The sequence below is a fragment of the Canis lupus genome, chromosome 37, assembly GCF_003254725.2.
Source record: "Canis lupus dingo isolate Sandy chromosome 37, ASM325472v2, whole genome shotgun sequence".
NCBI classification, from domain to species: domain Eukaryota; kingdom Metazoa; phylum Chordata; class Mammalia; order Carnivora; family Canidae; genus Canis; species Canis lupus.
Window position 1 is genome coordinate 12,175,748 of NC_064279.1, and position 22,643 is coordinate 12,198,390.

The window sequence follows — 22,643 nt, forward strand, 5'->3', positions numbered from 1 at the left end:
AGCCCAGGGCGAGATCCTGGAGACCCAGTATCGAGTCCCACGTTGGCCTCCCTGCATGGAGCCTGCTTCTCACTCTGCCTGTGTCTCTGCCTCTCTCTCTACCTGTGTCTTTCATGAATAAAGAAATAAAATATTTTTTAAAAAGAATGTTTTTTTATAAGGGAATTGTCTCCCTAGTGGTTCCCTAGGTATTAAAATTTGCCACTGTATAAACCGTTGTGTTTATCAGCCAAACGTTTGGATAATGCCTACCTAATAATTATGTATACCATATGGAAGATTTTCCCCAAAATGAAAAATGCATATTTAGCAACACATATCATTATATATTTCGTACTTTGTTTCTGATACTTCTTAGGAGCCAAACTTACAGTCACCTGTATATTCTTTTTAACCCATCTTCGATTACTTATAGTAGCCAGAATTCTAAGCTCTACATAAAATTCTATTTTATACTTGTTGTGCTTCAGATTTTACATAAGAAGAAATACTAGCTTGCTTTCTTACTTTTCTTTATGTTAGTTCAGGTGAAGAACTTATAATGGGATTAAGTGCATGGATTATAGTTTTGGTAAAAAAAAAATTTGCTTTTTTTTTAAGTTTTATTTATTTATTCATGATAGACAGAGAGAGAGAGAGGCAGAGACACAGGCAGAGGGAGAAGCAGGCTCCATGCCGGGAGCCCGATGTGGGACCTGATCCCGGGACCCCAGGATCACGCCCTGAGCCAACGGCAGATGCTAAACTACTGAGCCACCCAGGGATTCCCTCCCTAAAATTTTCTTTGCATATTGGCACCTGGGTAGCTCACTTGATTGGTTCTCCACCTCTTGGTTTCAGCTCAGGTCATGACCATGAGGTTGTGTGATGGAGCCCGGCTCTGGCTCTGTGCTCAGTGGGAGTCTACTCTCTCTCCCTCACCCATCTCCTGCTTATGTGTTCTCCCCTCCCTCTCTAAAATAAATAAATCTTTACAAAAATAAATAAATAAATACCTAAACTTCTGGAAATGTGAAAAATGAGTAGCCAATAATTAAATCATTCAGTTTGGAGAACATTGCATATAATTTTTAAATAGCCTCTGTTACATGTATAGTATTGGTCATTGCAAGCACTTTGTACAAAAATATCAATTAAAACAATATGCTACCAGATTATTTCATTTTCCTAGCATCTGTGTTTTTGCAGTGCTATTTGAAAGATATGTACTCATATTCTATTTTATTCTCTTGTTCATTGGGGCAATAGGAGCTGTGTACAGTAGAGGGGCTGTGGCACAAGAGAGGGGCTGTGGCGCAATAGAGATAGCGTATTGAGCTCCTATCAGAGAAGATTCTCCTGCACATCTCAGTCTTGGTAGACTCCAAATTATAGTCACCTTTTTTTTTGGAAGGATTATAGGTGGAACACAGAATTTATAATTTGGGGATAAAAATCATAGAAAATGCACAGTTTAAAAGATGGTGACTTTGGAAGTCTTATTAAATTTACTTAACATTTTGAAATTTAAAATACCATTTTCATGTATACCTAACTGCTGTACACTCTTTAACTATAGGGCTATAATGAAAGTATGTAAAGATTTATAAAGATTTTGATTTAATTGGGTATAGCCAACTTAGAAAGGAGTCTGGGTGGCTTAGTTTCTTGGCTGTCCAGCTCTTGGTTTTGGCTCAGGGTGATGAGATGAGCCCAAATCAGGCTCCATGCTCACCAAGGAGTCTGCTTGAGATTCTCTCCCTCTCCTACACTCTCTCTCCCCTCTGCCCCTCCCCCAGCTTGCACACGTGTGCTCTCTTTCATGTGTTGCACTCTCTCTCTAAAACAAATAAAATTTGTCAAGTAAAGCATCAAGCAGAGGATATTTTAACTTTTATTTACATTTATTGTTTTAAAATGTTTATTTACTTAATATGACATAATCATATAATCTTTTCTTAAAAGATTCTTTTTTTTGATGAGTTTTTTAAAAAGGGTTTTATTTATTTATTTGACAGAGAGCACAAGTAGGGGGTGCAGCAGGCAGTGGGAGAAGCAGTCTCCCCGCTGAGCAGAGAGCTGAATGTAGGGCTCAATCCCAGACTCTGGGATCATGGCCTGAGCTGAAGGCAGTTGCTTAACCAACAGAGCCACCCTGGCACCCCTTCTTGATGAGTTTTAACATAAGTAACTATGATTCTTGCCTTTGTCTAGTAACATAATTCAAAATATTTCTTCTTGTCAGGTGGTATGTACAGTTACCAACAAAGCAAGCTCATCAGTATCACGAATTAGAGACTTCCTGCCTCCCTTTGCCACCTTCCCCTTTTCCTATGTCTTCTCTTGAAGAAGAGGAAACTACAATTAGAGATGAGAATTGTGCATTACCCTCACGTCTGCATCCTCAAGTAGCACATAAGATTCAAGAATTAGTGTCACAGGGAATAGAACAAGTATATGCAGTAAGGAAACAGCTAAGGTATAGTAAAAACAAATTATTCTTGTACATTTTTCATTTTTGTTTGTTAGTTTAAATAATATATTTACCATCACAGACATTTTCCAGGATGTATGCTATCAGAGAAGATAAGAAATATAATTTATTAATTCATTAAAATAATCTTATTTATGAATTGACCGGTTTTCTAGCAGATACTTGGCAAGCCATGAGTAATGACTCAACTTACTCATTTTAAAGATTCCATATTCAGATTGAGCAAATTGAACTATTTCTGAATTATATACCAATTGAATTGTGTAATAAATGCCTTTACAGAAAAAAACCTTCATAGAACTAAAGATTTTAAAACCTAGGCCAAGATACTTATTTAAGCTATTCAAAATGCAATTAAATTGTGTTACAACAAAAGAAAATGGATAGTTCTTTGTATGATAGAAGTTTACAGTAGCACTCTGTCCAATGTTATTGATACTCAGGTTACAATAACAATTATTATTATGTGGCACTTAGTATATGTGTGCCAGGTATTATATGCCCTTTATATGCATGATCTCATTTATTGTGACTCTATAAAGTTGGTATATTTGTCTCCATCCTGTACATGAGAAAATGGGTGGTATGAGTGGTTAAATAACTGGTTGAAGAGGTAGAGGTAGGACTGAAATCTAGATCTAATTCTACAGCCTGTGCTTTTTTAAGTACCATGATTTCGGGTACTTAATTGGCCTTATTCCTAATGGTCATCCTGTAGTCTGATCTGAACAACACAATGAGTATTTCCTAGGATTATATCTTAATTAATATATGATTTTCCCATTTAGCAGCTTTCTTAGACATTTTATATTCATTTTCATTGGGGCATTGTTAGAGCAGAGCCAAAATTTGGTAAAGCCATACATTATCTATTAAACTTGAACCTTAAGAACAGAGGTATAATATAACTCTGACATATGATCTATGGAATATAATGCATAAAACATATAAATTTTGGACTTTATAATAATTTTTATGTATTTTTATATATTGATGTGTCAATGCTGACTCCTATTTCTGTATTCTCTTTTGTCTACTTATAAAATGCAAGCAGATCATATTTCATATAGTAAGTGATGCCTTTTGGCTGAAGTGTAACAAGATGTTTATGCACATAATCTGGTTGTAGGCCCAAGCTCTCTTACTTACTGCTAGATGTTAACTTTGGCAAGTTATTTAACTTCAGCAGCCCTTAGTTCCCCTCTTTGTAAAGTGGGAATGATAATTGCACTTACCGCACAGGATAATAGTAAGTGTTAAAGGAGATCCGTGGTAAGAAGTGTTCGGTACACTAGCAGTCAAAACATACTATGCTTAAAATGAAAATAATGATTCCTTTAAAAATTCTTAAAATTGTTAAAGCTTACTCTAGACATAGAGATATTTAACCAATGAAAGTATGTTGCTTTAGTCTGCATGATTTCTTTGATTTGGTGTACAGAAAAAATTAGAAGTGGAAAAATATAAATTATAATGCTGTAAACCATGCTTTAAGAAGTTTATGCTAAAAAAGAAATTTTCTCATTTGATCTGAAATATATTACTAGATTATTTATGTTTTAATTCTATTTTATGCTCTCTACAGAAAATTTGTAGAAAGAGAACTATTTAAACCTGATGAGGTACCTGAAAGACATAATTTATCCTTTTTTCCAACTGTAAATGATATTAAAAATCACATCCATGAGGTACAGAAATCCTTGAGAAATGGAGATAATGAGTATAACTCAGAGATTATTCCAGCAACGGTATGATTACAATTTCAATTCTTCATTTTATTATAGAATCTTTCTCAATGTCTCTTATTATTTGGCCTAATGGTGGAGTGGTTGTTATTAGGCCATACAAATAACTGTGATGAGGACAGCCCAGGTGGCTCAGTGGTTTAGCACTGCCTACAGCCCAGGGCCGGATCCTGGAGACCCAGGATCAAGTCCCACGTCAAGCTCCCTGCATGGAGCCTGCTTCTCCCTGTGCTTGTGTCTCTGCCCCTCTCTCTCTTTGTCTCTCTGTCTGTCATGAATAAATAAATAAAATCTTAAAAAAAAAACAAAAACAAATAACTGTGATGAAAGAAAAAATAGTAGTTTTGGGGTGCCTTGGTGGTGCAGTTGGTTAAGCATCCAACTCTTGGTTTCAGCTCAGGTCTGATCTCAGTGTTGTGAGATTGAGTCCTGCTTTAGGCTCCTTGCTCAGTATGCAGTCTACTTTAGTTTCTCTCTCCCTCTTCCTGTACCCCCTCCCTTGGCCCCGAGCTTGCTCACTTTCTCTCTCTCTCTCTCTCTCACTGAAATAAATAAATAAATCTTAAGAAAAGGGAAGGGCCACTTGGGTGGCTCAGTTGGTTAAGCATCTGCCTTTAGCTCAGGTCATGATCCTAGGGTCCTGGGACTGGGTCGGGCTCCCTGCTCAGTGGGGGCTCTCCTTTGTCCTTTTCCCTCTGCCCCCCGCCCCTGCTTGCTCTCTCAATAAATAAATAATATCTTCTTTTAAAAAAGAAGAAAAAATAGTTTCTTTTTCAATGTGAACACTATGAACCTTCATGATGATTTGACTAAAATTTTATATTACTTTCAGAAGAAATATCTGAATTTCCAGCTCTGACTATAATAACAATAGTTATCTTCATTTAAAAATCAATGTATTGGGGATCCCTGGGTGGCTCAGTGGTTCAGCGCCTGCCTTTGGCCCAGGGTGTGATCCTGGAGTCCCGGGATTAAGTCCCACGTCGGGTTCCCGGCATGGAGCCTTGCTTCTCCCTCTGCCTGTGTCTCTGCCTCTCTCTCTCTCTCTGTCTATCATGATTAAATAAATAAAATCTTTTAAAAATATAAAAATTAAAAAAATAAAAATCAATGTATTTTATCTCTGTAAAAAGTATATCTTATTCATCCAACAAATATTTATTGAGTATATATTGTGTATACCTCCCCCTCTTTTAAAAAATAGACAAGGGGCAACCTGGGTGGCTCAGTTGGTTAAGCATCTGACTTGATATCTGCTCAGGTCACGATTCCTAGTGGTGAGATCAAGCCCTGCACTTGTGGGGCTTTACCTCTGCAGGGTGTCTGCTTGAGATTCTTTCCCTCTCCTTCTGCCCCTCCCCTGCTCTCTCTCTCTCTCAAATAAATAAATCTTAAAAAAATAAAACAGACAAGTTTCAGTAGAATAATTCAGACTTGAATACATAAAGGGATGATGTTCATTCTATATGCCATCTTTGGATGTAAATTTTACCTCATACTGTGATACTGTAATTATCCCCTGAATATTGGTCAGTTCTGTAAAAATTTTGCTAAAAAACTACTAACTATAATACAGGCAGTAATTATGGCATTAAATCTCAGTAGCAGGGCACCTAGGTGGCTCAGTCAGTTAAGTGTGTCTGACTTGATTTTGGGTCAGATCATGATCTTAGGGTAGTGAGATCAAAGTCCCACTTCGGGCTCTGTGCTCAGCAGGGAGTTTGCTTGGGATTCTCTTCCTTTACCTCTCCCCCTCGCCCACACTCGCATGTGCTCCCTCTCACTCTCTAAAATAAATAAATTTTATTTTTATTTTTTTTAAGATTTTATTTATTTTAGAGATAGAATGAGCAAGCAAGAGAGAGCGAGAGCATGGGCAGAGGGAAAAACAGACTCCCCACTGAACAGGGATCCCCATGTGAAGCTCAGTCCTGGGATCATTCAGTCATGACTGGAGCCAAAGGCAGATGCCTAACCAACTGAACCACGCAGGCACCCCAATAAATAAATCTTTTAAAAAAATCTAAGTAGTAATACCCTTTGTTCTCCAAATTTTTATTATCCAAATTGTGTCTTCTTAACTAAATAGATTCAGATTTTAGCTACTGCTACTATTCTTTTCCATCCAAAACTCTCTTAATTATTCACTATCCAAAGTTCAGGAAGTAAAACATTTGGTTAGCAATGATCTTTGCCATCTACACTTGCTATCCAGATTCGTGCTATCTGAACTTGGGAAGTTAATGTATTTGGATAATGAAGTATACTTATGTTTTGAGAATATAAACAAGTGAAGAAACTAATTTCTGAATAAAACACAATTATGCTATCACTGAATAAGATGATAGTTGTATTGATACTTTAAAATACTTTTAATATAAGTGCTTTATTATTTTTACTGAATTAAATGTTCTCATTTCAGCTTCAGTGGACTACAGATAATGGGCATATTCTCAGAGAGACTGTTACAGTTACATTTGCAGAAGGTAGGTTATCTTAAATATCTTTAATATATAAAATCAATGTTAAAGCTGGAAGATATTGAAGATACTATCTCACCTAATCAAATTTTATGGATAAGGAAACCAGGGCCCAAAGAGACAAGAGCAGCTATGTTAAGATTTGTCAAAATAATTCTAGCTGTTTAAACATATATACTTATATTTACTCCTATATACTTTCTCATATATATTAATCAGATGTAAAAAAGGATGAGATGTTGCCTTTTGTAATGACATGGATGGGCCTAGAGGGTATTATGCTAAGTGAAAAAAGTCAAACTTCTCATGAGAAAGACAAATACCATATGATTTCACTCATATGTGAAATCTGATAAACAAAATACATGAATAAACAAAAAGTACAATCAGACTTACAAATACAGAGAACAAACTGATGGTTGCCAGAGGGGTGAAGTAGTAGAGGATGGGCCAAATGGGTGAAGAGGAATGGGAGAAGGCTTCCAGTTAGTATGAATAAGTCACGGGAATAAAAGGCACAGGAGTACTTAAGTGGCTCAGTTGGTTGAGCATCTGACTCTTGGTTTCAGTTCAGGTCATGATCTGGGGATCATGAGATCAGGCTCTGTGCTCAGAAAGAGTCTGCTTGAAGATTCTCTCCTTCTACCCTCCCCCCTCAAATAAATAATCTTTTCTTTTTTTAAGATTTTATTTATTTATGAGAGGCACAGAGAGAGAAGCAGAGACATAGGCAGAGGGAGAAGCAGGCTCCCCATGAGGAGCCTGATGCAGGACTCGATCCCAGGACCCCAGGATCACAACCTGAGCCAAAGGCAGATGCTCAACCACTGAGCCACCCAGGTGCCCCAATAAATATTTTTGAAAAAGGCACAACATAGGGAATAGAGTCAATGTTACTGTGATCACATTGTTTAGTGATAGATGGTAGCTACACTTGTGATGAGCATAGCACAACATATAGAAAAGTTGAATCACGGTATTATACACTTGGAACCAATGTAACATTGTATATCAACTATACTCAAATAAAAACAAAAATAAGGAGGGCCTGGCTGACTTAGTTGGAAAAGCCTAGGACTCAATATTGAGGTTGTAAATTCAAGCCCCACATTAAGTGCAAAGATTACCAAAAATAAATAAATAAACTTAAAAAAATAAAAATAAATAAATTTCCTCACATAATCAGCTTTTATGCTTTATGACTAAAATTTTGAGACTGATTACAAGTACACCTGACTGTAAAGCTAGGCAACTTCCTGTAATAACCTTAAGAGATCTTGATCAGGAAACTATTATTCGTTTTATATGGTTTATATGGTTTGCTTTCTTTCATATACTCTTACTTCTGTGTTCTCTTGCTATTCCAAGCTTATTTTACTCTTTTTTCTCTTTTCTGGAGATGCGTTTTCTCTGCTTCTATATGGCAAACTCTTCTCACTATTCAATTGAATTCCTTTGGCTCATTCTTTTGTACTTACCTCTGCCTTTAACATGGTATCCTTTTGTTTATATATCTGTATCTTTCATTATGATTTGAGCTCCTCAGGAGCAAGGGCTGTATTTTATTCAAGTTAACCATACCTAGTTCCTAGCATAATCCCTGCTATAAAGGCAACATCTAAATAAATGCTTTAGAATAAATTAATAACTATATGCAGTACAATTATTTCTTTATTCTTTAGCTCATTAACCTTTGAGTCACTGTGCATAGAAAATAACTTTCAAATTCTTTAACATTATTCATTTGTTCTGCACATATTTTACTTATTGTGGTAAGTGCTGGACAAAGAAGAGAACAAGTAAGTTTCTTCACTGAATTTCAACTTGAGCAAGAGAAAAAGACACTAAGCAAATATATTCTAATTCCTATTATGAATATTGCCATAAAAGAGTTTTTCTTTTTTAAAAAAATTTTTTTTCTTTATTTCATGAGAGACACAGAGAGAGAGAGAGAGAGAGAGATATGCAGAGACACAGAGACACAGGCAGAAGGAGAAGCAGGCTCCATGCAGGGAGCCCAATGTGGGACTTGATCCTGGGACTCCAGGATCACACCCTGGGCTGAAAGCAGGCACTAAACTGCTGAACCACCCAGGCATCCCAACCATAAAAGAGTTGTGCAAAATTGTGTGAGAATAATGACAGAGAATATAACTTAATCTAGGGAGTAGAGAAGTGACACTTGAGAAAGTGGCTTTTAAACTAAGAACAGAAGAATGGATAGGAATTTGCTAATCAAAAGATTACCATGTTTGAAAGGTAAGCAAGGTAGAGCTTGTCATGTTTCAGGAACTTAAGGAAGCTGGTATGGTTTTAAGCATAGACAATGCTTGGAAATAAAACTCAGTATGCAAAGTGGGTTTAGGAGGCCCTTTGAGCTGTCCAAATGAAAGGGGGGTAAAAGAATGGGAATGATCTGGGATGAATCCTGAGTTTCTTCCATGAACAACTGATTGATAATGGCATTTACTGAGGTAGGCAGCACTGGTATAAGAATAGGATTTGGTGATGGCAAGGGGAAAGAAAAATGTTCATAAAATCAGGTATGGAAAGCTTAAGTATCAGAGCCATTTCAGTTGGGTGGATTGCGAAGAAGCCACATTGGGATGGTTGAAGAGTAAATGGGTGATGAATGAAGAAGTAGAGACAATGTACTATGAAGGGAATATGGGGCTAAGGGAAGGTATTCTCAGATAAGACAGACCTGAAGAGAGACATGAAGATGAAGGTATTTGATATCTTTGGTGATGAGAAGTTGAGGAAATTACTGATAGTTTCTCTTTTCTCTTTAAGTAAGAGTGCTGAGAATGAAAAAGGTCTCAGGTAGTGTGGCCAAGATTGGACATCTGAAATCTTCTATCATATAGAGTGAGAGAAACCTAAGATTGTCAGGTACAGGTGAAGGTCCTGTTGAAGTTGATGATCATGAATTGGTATTAGTAGTAGCAGCAAGTTTCTTTCTCAGTGACATTCCGCTTCAAACATGTAGGCTCTGGAAGCCATTTTCATTCAGTGTTAGGATTTTATCAGAGGTTATAACAAAAGTACTAAGAAGCAAGGGAGTTTAGGGTATTTGCAAGAGTGACTGAAACTGTAACTGTAGGATTCTACTAAGCTGAATGGGGAGAAAATTTTATTAAGGAAGAAGTTGATATATCTGAAGAAAACTGAGGAAACGATGGACTGAAGTTCACGTGAGATTAAGATAACAGGTCTAGTAAAGTACTTAAGGAAAGTCCCTGGAAAAATAAGAGTTTGTGATCAAAGAAAATGAGATGTTTGAATTAGCGATTTAATGAAGCCAAAAAATGAAATAAGTTAGAGAAAGACCTATACCATGTGATTTCATTTATATGTGGACTCTAAAAACCAAAACAAATAAGCAAATAAAAAGCAGAAACAGACCCATAAATACAGAGAACAAACTGATGGTTGCCAGAAGGGAGGAGTGGTAGGAGATGGGTATAGTGTATTAAGAGGAGTGGAAGATACAAGCTTCTGATTCTGGAAGGAACAAGTCACTGGGATAAAAGAGAACATAGTCAATGGTACTGTAATGGCATTGTATGGTAGCTACACATGAGATAAGCATAGTACAACATACAAACTTATGATGGAGTCAGTATATGTACACCTGAAACTAATGTGACATTGTGTACCAGCTATACTTCAATTAAAAGAAATGAAGAAGCCAAGAAATGTGAGAGTGCTGTTTGTTTTTTTTTTTAATAGATTTTATTTATTTATTCATGAGAGAGACAGAGAGAGAGAGAAAGAGAGAGGCAGAGACACAGGCAGAGGGAGAAGCAGGCTCCATGCAGGGAGCCCAATGTGGGACTCGATCCTACGTCTCCAGGATCAGGCCCTAGGCCAAAGGTGGTGCTAAACCGCTGAGCCACCCGGGCTGCCCAAAGAGTGCTGTTTAACCTCAAAAGTCCTTTGAGGAAGATTCTCTTACTCCTGATGTTACAGATGAAACTGAAGCTTAAAAACCAAGTTAAGTAGCATGTTGAAGGTTACCAAGAAAAGCTAGCTGGTGCTTAAATCCATCCTTGTCTGACACCAGGGTCATTTTTAAAAATTACTTAGTTACAGTATAGAAGCAATAAACAGTTGTTGATATTGGTTTTGATTGGCTTTAAGAGATGCATATATTTGGGTTAATACATAAAAATTACATGAGAGGGACTATATTCTCTAAGGACAATTACTTTGCAATTGAGATACTTAAAAACAGATTTTTACTCTTATTCATTTACTCCAAAATAAATTATTAAAATAAAATTTAATACTATTATTATTGAGGACCCACTTTATGCTGGGTATTATCCTAGGTATAAGGGCTACCAAAGATAAATTAAGTTTGGTCTTTATAATTGAGAGGCTCAATAAGTTTTATATATCCAGAGAAGCATGAGCATGGAAGTTAGATTGCAATTAGAGTTGCAAATACATTATCTTTCAAGGAAAAAAAAAATTCCAATATCAGATCCTAGATATACTGAATTTAAATTAATGGAGGTTGAACCTAGGAATTTATATTTTTAAAAAGTTGCTGAATGAGGGCAGCCCGGTGGCTCAGCGCTTTAGCACTGCCTTCGGCCCAGAGCATAATCCTGAGGACCCGTGATTGAGTCCCACGTCAGGCTCCCTGCATGGGGCCTGCTTCTCCTCTGCCTTTGTCTCTGCCTGTCTCTCTCTCTGTCTCTCATGAACAAATAAATAAAATCTTCAAAACAAAAAAGTTCCCTGAATGAGGGATGCCTGGGTGGCTCAGCGGTTTAGTGCCTGCCTTCGGCCCGGGGCGTGATCCTGGAGTCCTGGGGATTGAGTTCTGGGGATCAAGTCCCACATCGGGCTCCCTGCATGAAGCCTGCTTCTCCTTCTGCCTATGTCTCTGCCTCTCTCAATCTGTGTCTCTCATGAATAAATAAATAAATAAAATCTTAAAAAAAAAAAAAGTTCCTGAATGATTCTGATCCTACCAGCTCAGGAAATAGTGGGCAAAATAACTTCTTGAAGTCCTTTTCAAACCTTTGACTTTATTTCCTATTCTAATTGTGACAGTGTTATAATAAAATATAGTATCACATAACATAACATAGAAGCCATAAACATTATTTTGTTTTGATAGCTGTTTTTTTTAATATAATTTAGGAAATTCACTAGGAGAATCAATAAATACCAAAGTGGAAACAAATCAGACAAGAGGTTCTTTGTCTCCAGAGCCAGCCCACTTGCTTTCTTCACTTTCCACATTTCAGCCAAAAATATTTACGCAACTACAGGTAGGTATCCAGTGAAATAGACAAAATTGAAGCTTTTCCCCTTCCTCCTCAATCACTCTTCTTCTAGGGATTTTATAGAATTACTATAGAATTATAATAATGACAAAAGATGTTTTTATTATTAATTTCCTGACTTTTTTGATATCTTGGGTATATGAGGAGCTAGCCCACACTATGGAGTATCTTGATATAAGATCATTTAAACAATACTTTTTGAAAAAAAAAAAAAAACTTTTTGAAAAAGTTGGAATTGACTGTGCATGCAATAAAATTTAGTTGTACTACTTTTCCTTTGTTTTTCTCTTCAATATCTTAGCAACTATACTCCTATATTTTATTCTAATTATGTGTCAAAAGAATAATATATCCTATGAGAAAATTAGACATAGTAAATTTCAACATTTTGATGTAATTCTTTTTGGTTTAAAAGGGTTTGCAGTTGCAACCAAGATTCACTTCTGATGGATCACCGGCTCTGCTATCAGTAAATAACCATCCTTCCTCCAGTCCTTCAAGACTTCTGGATTCATTAGAAAGTACTGTAATGAATAATAATTCTCTACTTCTTGGTCAAAGTCATAGTCTTCAAACAGATACTTGCCTAACCCCAAACAATAGCATTATTGCCTCTACCATGGGTAACCTTCCAGGACCAGATCAAAATCTAGCTGCAATGGACCAGCTGGTGGAAGTTGGAGATGTTGAGGATACAGAGAATATGGAAGGAAGTGTTCATCGGATTCTGCTAGGAAATGTGCAGACCATCCCAATACAGATTATAGATAGCCACCCAGCTATTAGTAAGTTCAAAGCAACTTGTAATTTTATTTTGTTAACTTTTATAGACTATCATTACTATTACACTACAGAAAACATTATTTCTTCTCAGGGGCTTATAATATATAAATAAAGCAAAACTACAAGATAAAGGGGAAAATGTCAAGAACATAATAACTTTTAAATTTCTTAATTTTTTTCTCTATCAAAATTATTCATTCCCTAATTACATAATTTTACATGGAAAATCTGTGGTGACATGAAATCAGAGGATCATTTTATAATGCATGAAAAAAAAATTAGAAAAAAAAAGAAAAAATTAGAAACTTTAAAAGGAAAACATTTAGTGTAAAGATTACTGTGGAAAAAGTGTTAAAAGGAAAAATGGAATGGAGTGGGCAGATATAAATGTTAAAGATTTAAAAAAAAATAAATAAATGTTAAAGATTTTGCACCTGGGTGGTGCAGCGGTTTGGCGCCTGCCTTTGGCCCAGCGCGCGATCCTGGAGACCCGGGATCAAATCCCACGTCAGGCTCCCGGTGCATGGAGCCTGCTTCTCCCTCTGCCTGTGTCTTTGCCTCTCTCTCTCTCTCTGTGTGACTATCATAAATAAAAAAAAAAAAAAAGGAAGTATACATGACTGAACCCTGTTCAGGCCTGCATAAAAAAAAACTTTAAAAGATTTTGAGTTATAAACTTAAATCTTGAGTTCTACAGAACTTGAAAGGGACCTAGGTAAACCTTGGAGACTTGGGTTTAATCCAAGACCTTGTTACCTTCACTTTGTAACAAACTCAGCTAACATAGTAATATATTCAAACTCTTACTTGACCCGTATACTCGCTTTCACATAGCTATTCTAGATTGGGCACTTTTGTGGGGAAACATTTGTGATTTGCTTTGAAGAGCAAAAATCTTCATAGAAGTTATTGTTAGAACATAAAAAGTATTTACTTTCTTTACATTCTTAGTCATCATCCTTCTGGGTAAGGAAAAGTATAAGATAGTTCCTTCCAGAAAAGAATCATTATCTTTTAAATTTATTGGAAGCATTATTTTTAAGAAAATTTATCCAGAGTTCTGTGGCAGTTGACACTACTGAATAAGTTTAGTAGAAGAGAGAGAAAAGGAATATATGTGAATTAATCCTCACAAATTCCTGAAATAGTTGATGATGTCTCCATTCTACACATAAGGAAATCAAGGCTCAGGGAGGTTAAGTAATTACCTAAAAGTGATAGAGCAGGAATTTAAACCCAGATTTATCTGCCTCCAAAGTTTTGTTCCATTCTAATGTGCTTCTCCCTCTGTGTTGTACCAGTGGGTACAATGGGAGCTCTAATTCAGATTGCTTTTTGTTTGTTTGTTTGTTTGTTTGTTTGTTTTAAGATTTTATTTTTTCATGATGGACAGAGAGACAGAGAGAGGCAGAGACACAGGCAGAGGGAGAAGCAGGCTCCATGCAGGGAGCCCGACACGGGACTCAATCCCGGGACTCCAGGATTGCGCCCTGGGCCAAAGGCAGGCGCTAAACCACTGAGCCACCCAGGGATCCCCTCTAATTCAGATTGCTTTATTTTTTTTTTTTTTTTTTTTTTTTTTTTTTTTTTTTTTTTTTTTTTTTTTTTTTTTCAGATTGCTTTAAAGGAGACCCTCTTTGGATCTGAACTTGCATGATATATCAAGTTAGATCATGATCTGAGGGTCTACTTCACCTGAATATGAATTTTGAGGGTCATTCAAATCCATCTTCTACCTTTTTTTTCTATAGTGTGGACTAGCTCCTTATATACCCAAAGTGTGTTCAACGCACTTTTCTGAGCAAATATTAGTCCCTTTAATCCTGGTTCCCTATAGCAAGTCAAAACTGATATTGCGAGAAAGAGAGAGAAAGATTTTATCTTAGACATTCCACCTGCCAGATAAGATAGTGTTGCTGGTATGCTGCTTTCAGATTAATCTGATCATAAGTACTTTAAAATTAGAATGGTAAGCACAGTGTGCAGTATTTCAGATAAGCAAACACATAGCTTGTACAGCTAAGTCAGAACTATCCATTAAGATATGGCACATTTTTTATATGTACTTATATAGGGGAGTTTCTTTAGGGAGGGAACATTTTCCTCGATATATGACCACATATGGAAACCAAATGGGAGTGGTAACAAATCTGTGAATTTGTAATATATATGTCTACTGTTTGCAAAATATCATTTTCAAATAATGGGAGGCTTCCTGACTTCTTTTTACATATATTCTTAAAGACAGTTAAGCTTAAATATAAGATAGTCCTCATAATTTTATTAAATTATGGACTGCTTTTTTGTCAAAGTATCTGTAAAGGAGAATAACTATGGTTTTTAGTCCCTTCTTGTTTTCATTACCAGAAGCATACTGAAAGAATTTTTTTAAACTTCTCAACATTTAATTTTTTATAATTTTTCTTTTTCTTTTCTTTTTTTTTATTGAAGTTTAGTTGACACATATTGTTACATTAGTTTCAGGTGTACACATCCTGTAAGAATTTATTATAAATGACTATTAAGATGTCAGAAGTACTGAGTTCTCAAACACACTGACTGCTTTTCAAAAAAACTGCAGTTTTTTGCCTTGCTTCTAAATTCATGTAATTATAAAGATTCCAGTGTTATAAGTTACATTAACCTTTAGGCTTTTTCTTTTATGTTTGGTTTTAAAGTTGAAGAAAATCCAGAAGGTACCATTTCTGTGAACCAAGTTAAGCAAGAACCCAAAGAACCTCCATTGTCTATGGAAACAAAAAAAAATTTGGACTGTAAGAAATTATCTGCCACATAAATTATTGAAGCTTTTCAGAATTTACAACTTGGGTGACTTCTGATGTCATAAAAAAGAAGGTGAATATTGTCAAAGCGCAGCATTGTGATAAATGGACTGAAGACTAGTTCAATGAGCAACTTTGATTTAAAACCGATGTTTGTTGCCAAGTCCATATTTTTGGAAGCTATTTTACTCCTCTCATTTTGTATAATTCTTATGCTTTTTGATTACTGATAAGGCCAGTATTTCAAAAGATCATTTGAATTTATCCATGACAATATAGTCTGAACACAAATAGTTACCTAACTCATACCTTGGAAATACCCAGTTTGAGGTCTGAATAGACAAAAACAACAACAAAAAGGTGTGTGTGTGTGTGTGTGTGTGTGTGACTGTGTATATGTATGTTGACTTTTTAAAAAGTTACAAAAGAACTTTTTTCCTCTTTAAAGTTGTGACGAAATTCTTTACGTTAGCAGACAGGTGAGAGATTATTTGTAGTCTGTCTAATAGGAAGGATAAAACAATAGTAGATTTTAATCATAACACGAAGCGCAGCATTCACATCTGTGGAAACTGTAGTTGCATTTTGGCTTCTTCCATTATAATTTTTATACTTAACACTACAAACCTGTAACATAATAATGGTCATCTAGTAGAAATTTAAAGTGTCTTGGTAAGTACTCAGAATTTTAACTTGAATTAATCAGATAAGCAACAGAAATAAATGTATATTGCATGGATTTATATACTAATGTAAGGAAAGCACTACTTGTGGATAGAAACATGTAGAAATTAAGAGAATTCAGAAAGAATAATAGACTTCCCCTGGTGTTTACAGATGATTTGGGGGAACTTTTTGATATCAGGAGAGGATTTTTTTTTCCTATTTTGTATCGAAGATTCAGCTCTGGTTGGAAAAGAATTTGAGTTGTGTTTATTTTTCTATGCCAGAGTTCTTACTGAATTGGTGGTATTAGAATTTATAATATTTCAAGGTAAGTATTTGTAGTTAAAATTTAGTTCATATTTAAAACAACTGATGTGTATGTATATTTGCTTGTTGAGTAACTATATTTACTTGAAATGCTGAATAAGTCCTAATCACTATATTCATTGTAAGCTTCTGTTTTCTGGAAGGTTGGTAAACTAGAAATGTCAATTATAAACTGTCAATAAATCAATGTAAAGGTTTTTTTCAACCCAGAGACCATTTGTGGGTATAGTTAGGATTTTATTTAAAAGTAATAAGGATTTCAAATGGATATTAATGTTTAATATTCAAAGCATATAAGATATAATGTGAAATTTAACCATAATATTTTATATAAATATGAATCATTTTTCTCTTTTCTAAGTCCAGTCTCTCATTCTTAATTCACTTTGTTGCAGGTACACAGCATGTATCTAAGTATAAAGCATTGTTATATTAGAAGTGATTGGAACTCTTAAAGTCTTTGCTCTTTAGATTTATACCCTATTTAATATGAAAATGTATTTATAATCCTATTTAATAAAAAGTTAATATTCAGTTACATATATGATTTTTAGTTAGAATAGCTAACTGTTCTAAGAATTGAAAGTATTTGATGTCAGCATTTTAGAGGCAGGCTGCAAAATCTGATTATGTTACTCCTAAGACACAGCTCTTAGTTACTTCAACCCCAGATTTCTCTTAGTCTGTGTGTACTTAAAGGGTATAAGTCTAAATTTATAATGTAGTATTATATTATATTATAGGTAATGATTCTTTTCATTTGTTATTTCTGGGTTTTATGGAAACTGTTTTCAAGATATTAAGTAATCTTTTCATTAATGGCAGTAGTTTTTTATTATTAAATATTTTACCAGTTGAACTATATTCCTTTGGAGACATTCTATTCCTTTTTGATGTTGAGTTGTTAAGGAGAAATGCTTGTTAAGAAACAAACTCTAGTCAGTTACCTACAAGGATGAGAGATGTTAGAGCATTCAGACTTTGGCACTTGATCAAGAACAAAGCATAGTTAAAAATATTTCTCTCACTTCATTTTATGTGAATGTCTCTTTCTGGTACTGGGTTTTTGTGGGGGTTTGTTTTGTTTTGTTTTCTGTTTTTTTCTTTCTTTTTTTTTTTTAATGAGGACAGAAAGTTACAGTACATCCTCCCCACAAACAAAAAACAAAATTAAAAAGCATGAAGGAAGGTTTAAGTCCCTAATTGTATACTCTTTTGGTTTTTAGGTAGAAACTGGAACTATCAATATTTTCATGTAAGTATTTCAATGAGTAGCTCTTTAAAAATGGCTTCTAAATTTTTAAAAATTCATTTGTCCTCTACATGCATGTTCAGTCACAGTATATCAGTATTATATTTTAAAGGTGCTTAGCATCACTTTTTTAAAAGTATGTTTACATATTTTAAATAGTAAATTATTTTTTAAATGCACAGGGTATTAAATGCAAGTGCATAAAATTTTCAGTAGCTATATTTGGCATTCTCCTAACAGCTCTACAGCAAAGTTTGATATATGCTCTTTTGTGTCATGTATTACAAGGTGTAATATCTGTCATAAAAGTTGGACGTTCAAAATAAGTAGTTAGAAATTCATAATTGCAACTGAGCTTTTTCACTCATTGTAGTTTTCATGTTTCAAAGCCTCCCAGTGAATTTTATATACACTATAGTGAATTATAAATAAATACCGCCATGGTGGGCTTTTCCTTCAATATTAATTTTTTCCATAAGCAGTTAACATGCTTAAAAGAAAAAGCTTTTATAAAAAGTACCTTGTCTTATCCGATGTTTTCTAAAAGTCATGAAAATGATAGAAAACAGATTTTGGAAGCTGATCCTGCATTACAGTTTCTGATTTTGAGGCCTACCAGCTTGTGTTTCATTTTTACATCCTGTCAAAATACATACTTAATCATGTGAGTATGAGAAAGATGTCATTTAATTTGTACCAGGTCTTTTTTAAAGTTTTAAAATGTGTGTGTGTGTGTGTGTTTGTGTGTGTGTGTATATATATATATATATATATAGCAACTTAATGTATAGTGTCTTTGTTATAATGTAATATTTTTCATTAAAAATCCTGTGTTATTTTTTTCTTAAATTTGTTAGTTTTCTTTTTATACTTTTTTTCTGGGGATAGTGGTAGTTTTGTTCATCAGATGTTGAATAAACACTTTACCTAAGAACTTTGGCTAGAAATTTATGTTCAATTTGGAACCTGAAAGTTTTTCAGTATAACTGCCGGTAATCCCTATTATTGTTACATTTAGGGACATATATGCATTTAGTACTCTCAGCTCAGCCAACCATCAATATTTTAAAACAATGCATGTAAGAAGGTATTAATTCTTTTTCTATTACATCTTGACACTGTGACATCTTCAAGTACAGCTTTATATTTTTTGACATAATGAAAGAAGTATATGATTCAAAAAAGGAGGGATCATCAGTGTTTTCCCTCTTGGCTTTTTTTGCTTTATTCCACCCTGCCTATTTTATAGGACCATAGAAAATCTTATTCTCTTCAGAAAAGACACTGTATTAACTGTTCCCCATCCGCTGATTTAGACGTTAGACATGTTAAATGGTGTATTGCTTTGGTATCTGTAACTTCTACTTGATTAACTTAGTTATAATGGCAGAAATTTAGTGTACTTTTGGCACATACATGTTAGCTATGAAAACTAGTGTTAAATAATACAAATATTCATTGCTGACTGAATTCTTAAGACTTCAGGAATAAAATCAGAATCTTAAAAAAAAACTAATGGATTCTAAATTTGATTCATGAGAAGAATAAATTCTATAGTTAAAATTGAAAACCTTTGAAAATGTGATATGGGTATAATAGTACAGGGGAAATGTTGTTTAAGGGTACAAACTTGCAATTAGTAAATAAGTCCTGGAATTCTAATGTACACATAGTAAGTATGGTTAGCAATACTGCATTATAAAATTCAAAGTTGCTCAGAGACTACATCTAAAAGGAAAGAATGGGGGGTAATAAAAAGAGGAAAGAATAATTGTGTGGCATGATAGTGATATTAGCTAGCTCTATCTATGGTGGTAATTATATTGCAAAATATAAATTAGCAAATCAATACATTGTATACCTTAATGTTATGTGTCAATCATATCTCTACTAGGAAAAAAAGTTTCTAAAACTAGAGGACAGAGTGGAATCAGATATTAGCAGAGGTTTTAAAAATATTTTTATTGAGGTATAATTGACATAAAACAAAAAGCACATAGTTAAAGTGCACAATTTAATAAGTTTTGATATCTATATACCTATCTATATATCTATAGATATATATATCTATATCTATATATATATATTTGATATCTATATATATCATATCTATATACCTATGAAACCATCACCACAATCAAGATGATGAACATATCCATCACATCCAAAAGATCCTACTGCCTCTTTGTAATCCATACCCTCTTCTTCCTGACTTCCATCCCCATCTCACCATCCCCAAACAATGACTGATTTGCTTTCTGTCCCTAGACATCAATTTGCTTTGTCTATAATTTTATAAAAATGATATAGTATGAACATTTTTATCTGACCTTTGTCACTCAGCATAGTTATTTTCAGATTTATCTCTGTCACAGGATATATGAATAGTCCATTCCTTTTTATTGTTGAGTAGTATTCCATTGTACAGATATACCAAATTGTCCATTCATCTGTTGATAGATAGCTGGGCTGTTTACAGCTCTTGGCTATTACAAATAAAGCCTCTATGAACATTTGTATAAAAGTCTTTTTTTTTTTTTTTTTTTTTTTTTTGTATAAAAGTCTTTGTATGAATATATGCCTTCGTTTCTCTTAAGTAATATCTAGGAGTGAAATGGCTGCATCATATGATAGGTGTAAATTAACATTTTAGGAAACTGTCAAGTGATTTTTCCAAAGTGGATGTACCACTTTACATTCCTGTCAGCAGTATATGAGAGTTCTAGCCAGCACTTGGTATGGACAGGATTTTAGGCATTGTAATAGATATGTAGAGTATCTGATTGTGGTTTTAATTTCTGTTTGTATAAGGACCAATGCTGTTGAACATCTTTTTATGTGTTATGTGCCATCTGTATATCTTCTTTAGTGAAGTGTCTGTTTGAATCTTTACCTCAGTTTTAATTGGAATTGTTCTTTTCTTATTACAGAGGTTTAAAAAGTATATTGTAGACCCACGTCCATTTTTTAGAAATGTTATTTACAAGTATTTTCACCTGATCTATAGCTTATCTTTTTAGTTTCTTAACAAAATCTTTCAAAGAACAGTTCTTAATTGTGATGAAGTCCAGTGTATCTTTTTTTTTCTTTTGTGGATCATACTTTTGTGTAAGAGACCTAAGAGATCTTTTCCTAACCTATGGTTAGAATTTTTCCCAAGTTTTCTTCTAAGAAGTTTTATAACTTTGAGTTTACATTTAGATGCATGCTCTATTTTGAGTTAATTTTTATATATGTGGTACAGGACTCTTTCTTGCATACCATTTTTTAAAAAAGATTGTATTTAAAAAAAAAGATTGTATTTCTCCACTGAATTAAATTTATACCCTTGATGAAAAATCCATTAATTACATATATTTGGATGACTTTCTGGACTCTGTTCTTTATCATTGATCTCTAGTCTATCACAGTGGTCTCAAGCAGGGCAATTTTGCCTCTAGGGGACATTGCACAAAATCTGGAGACTATTTTTTATTTTTTGAAAGACTTTTATTTATTTATTCACGAGAGAGAGAGAGAGAGAGAGGCAGAGACACAGGCAGAGGGAGAAGCAGGCTCCAAGCAGGGAGCCTGACATGGGACTTGATCCTGGGTCTCCAGGATCATGCCCTGGGCTGCAGGCGGCGCTAAACTGCTGAGCCACTGGGGCTGCCCTGGAGACAATTTTAAAAGAGCTAAAGAGATATTCTGGTTTCTGATAGAAGCCAGAGCTTCTGCTCAATATTGTGCAATGCATAGGACAGTCCCCACAACAAAAAGTTATCTAGCTGAAAATGTCTGTAGTACCAAGATTGAGAAACTTGTCCGTACTGATGCCAGTACCATGTTATCTTGATTATTATACCTTTATAATGAGTCTTTGAATCCAGTAATATAGTCTTTGAACCTTATTCTTCCTTTCAGATTTCTTTTGGCTATTCTAAATTCTTTGTTTTTCCGTGTGAATTTTAGAATCACCTTGTCATTTTCTTTTGTTTTAAATGCCTGATTGGATTTTGACTGGGATATGTAGACTATATAGATCAATTTGGTGATAATTGAAATCTTAATATTGATACTTTATTTTTTTCTCTGCAATGTCTTAGAGTTTTCAATGTATAAGTCTCACATATCTTTTGTCAGATTTATCACTAAGAACTTCTAAATAAGTGTTTTTTAATTTCAATTTCTTTTTTGCATCAATATAGAAGTACAATTGATTTGTTCTGTGGATCTTATCTTAACAACCTTATTAAACTCACTTATTCTCATAGCTTTTTGGTAGATGCTGTTAGATTTTCTACATAGACAATTACACTGTTGTACATCTTCTTTTCCAGTCTGAATGCCTTGTATTTCTTTTTCACAACTGTTACACTGACTAGAACTTAAAGTAAATTTTGATTAGAACTGGTTGGAGTGGGGGGCACCTGGATGGCTCAGTGGTTGAGCATCTGCCTTTGGCTCAGGTCGTGATCCTGGGGTCCTGGGACTGAGTCCAGCATTGGGCTTCCTGCGGGGAGCCTGCCTCTCCCTCTGACTATATCTCTGCCTTTCTGTGTGTCTCTCATGAATAAATAAATAAAATCTTTTAAAAAAAACTGGTTGGAGTGTACATCCTTGCCTTGCTTCTGATCTCAGGGGGAAAGCATTTAGTCTTTCACTGTTACAAGGTTAACCATATTTTTTGCATATGTCCTTTATCAAATTGGACAGAAATTATCAAATTCTGTTCTTAGCTTGCTGAAAATTTTTGTTAGGAACGGATATTTGATTTTGTCAGCATTTAAAATACTGTTAATTTTATCTCATTATTGAGGCAAATCCTTTCTGAGTATTCTACACTGCTTTT

General features: G+C 34.6%; 1 protein-coding gene across 14 annotated transcripts in view; it reads left to right on the forward strand.

Moving 5' to 3' along the window:
- CARF (calcium responsive transcription factor) overlaps positions 1–22,643 on the forward strand; it is a 103,070-nt gene that overhangs the window by 43,816 nt on the left and 36,611 nt on the right. For 6 of the 14 annotated variants that reach the window (XM_049106661.1, XM_025441955.3, XM_025441954.3 and 3 more), the window contains 6 exons: positions 2,225–2,458; positions 4,059–4,221; positions 6,641–6,704; positions 11,856–11,986; positions 12,417–12,786; positions 17,787–22,392. In XM_049106661.1, the coding sequence (XP_048962618.1) occupies positions 2,225–2,458; positions 4,059–4,221; positions 6,641–6,704; positions 11,856–11,986; positions 12,417–12,786; positions 17,787–17,932 (1,108 nt within the window). In that variant the 3' untranslated portion in view covers positions 17,933–22,392. Of the gene's footprint in view, positions 1–2,224; positions 2,459–4,058; positions 4,222–6,640; positions 6,705–11,855; positions 11,987–12,416; positions 12,787–15,462; positions 17,425–17,786; positions 22,393–22,643 lie in introns of those variants that run through there. The other 8 variants (XM_025441966.3, XM_025441967.3, XM_025441965.3 and 5 more) reach the window with 4 other exon arrangements.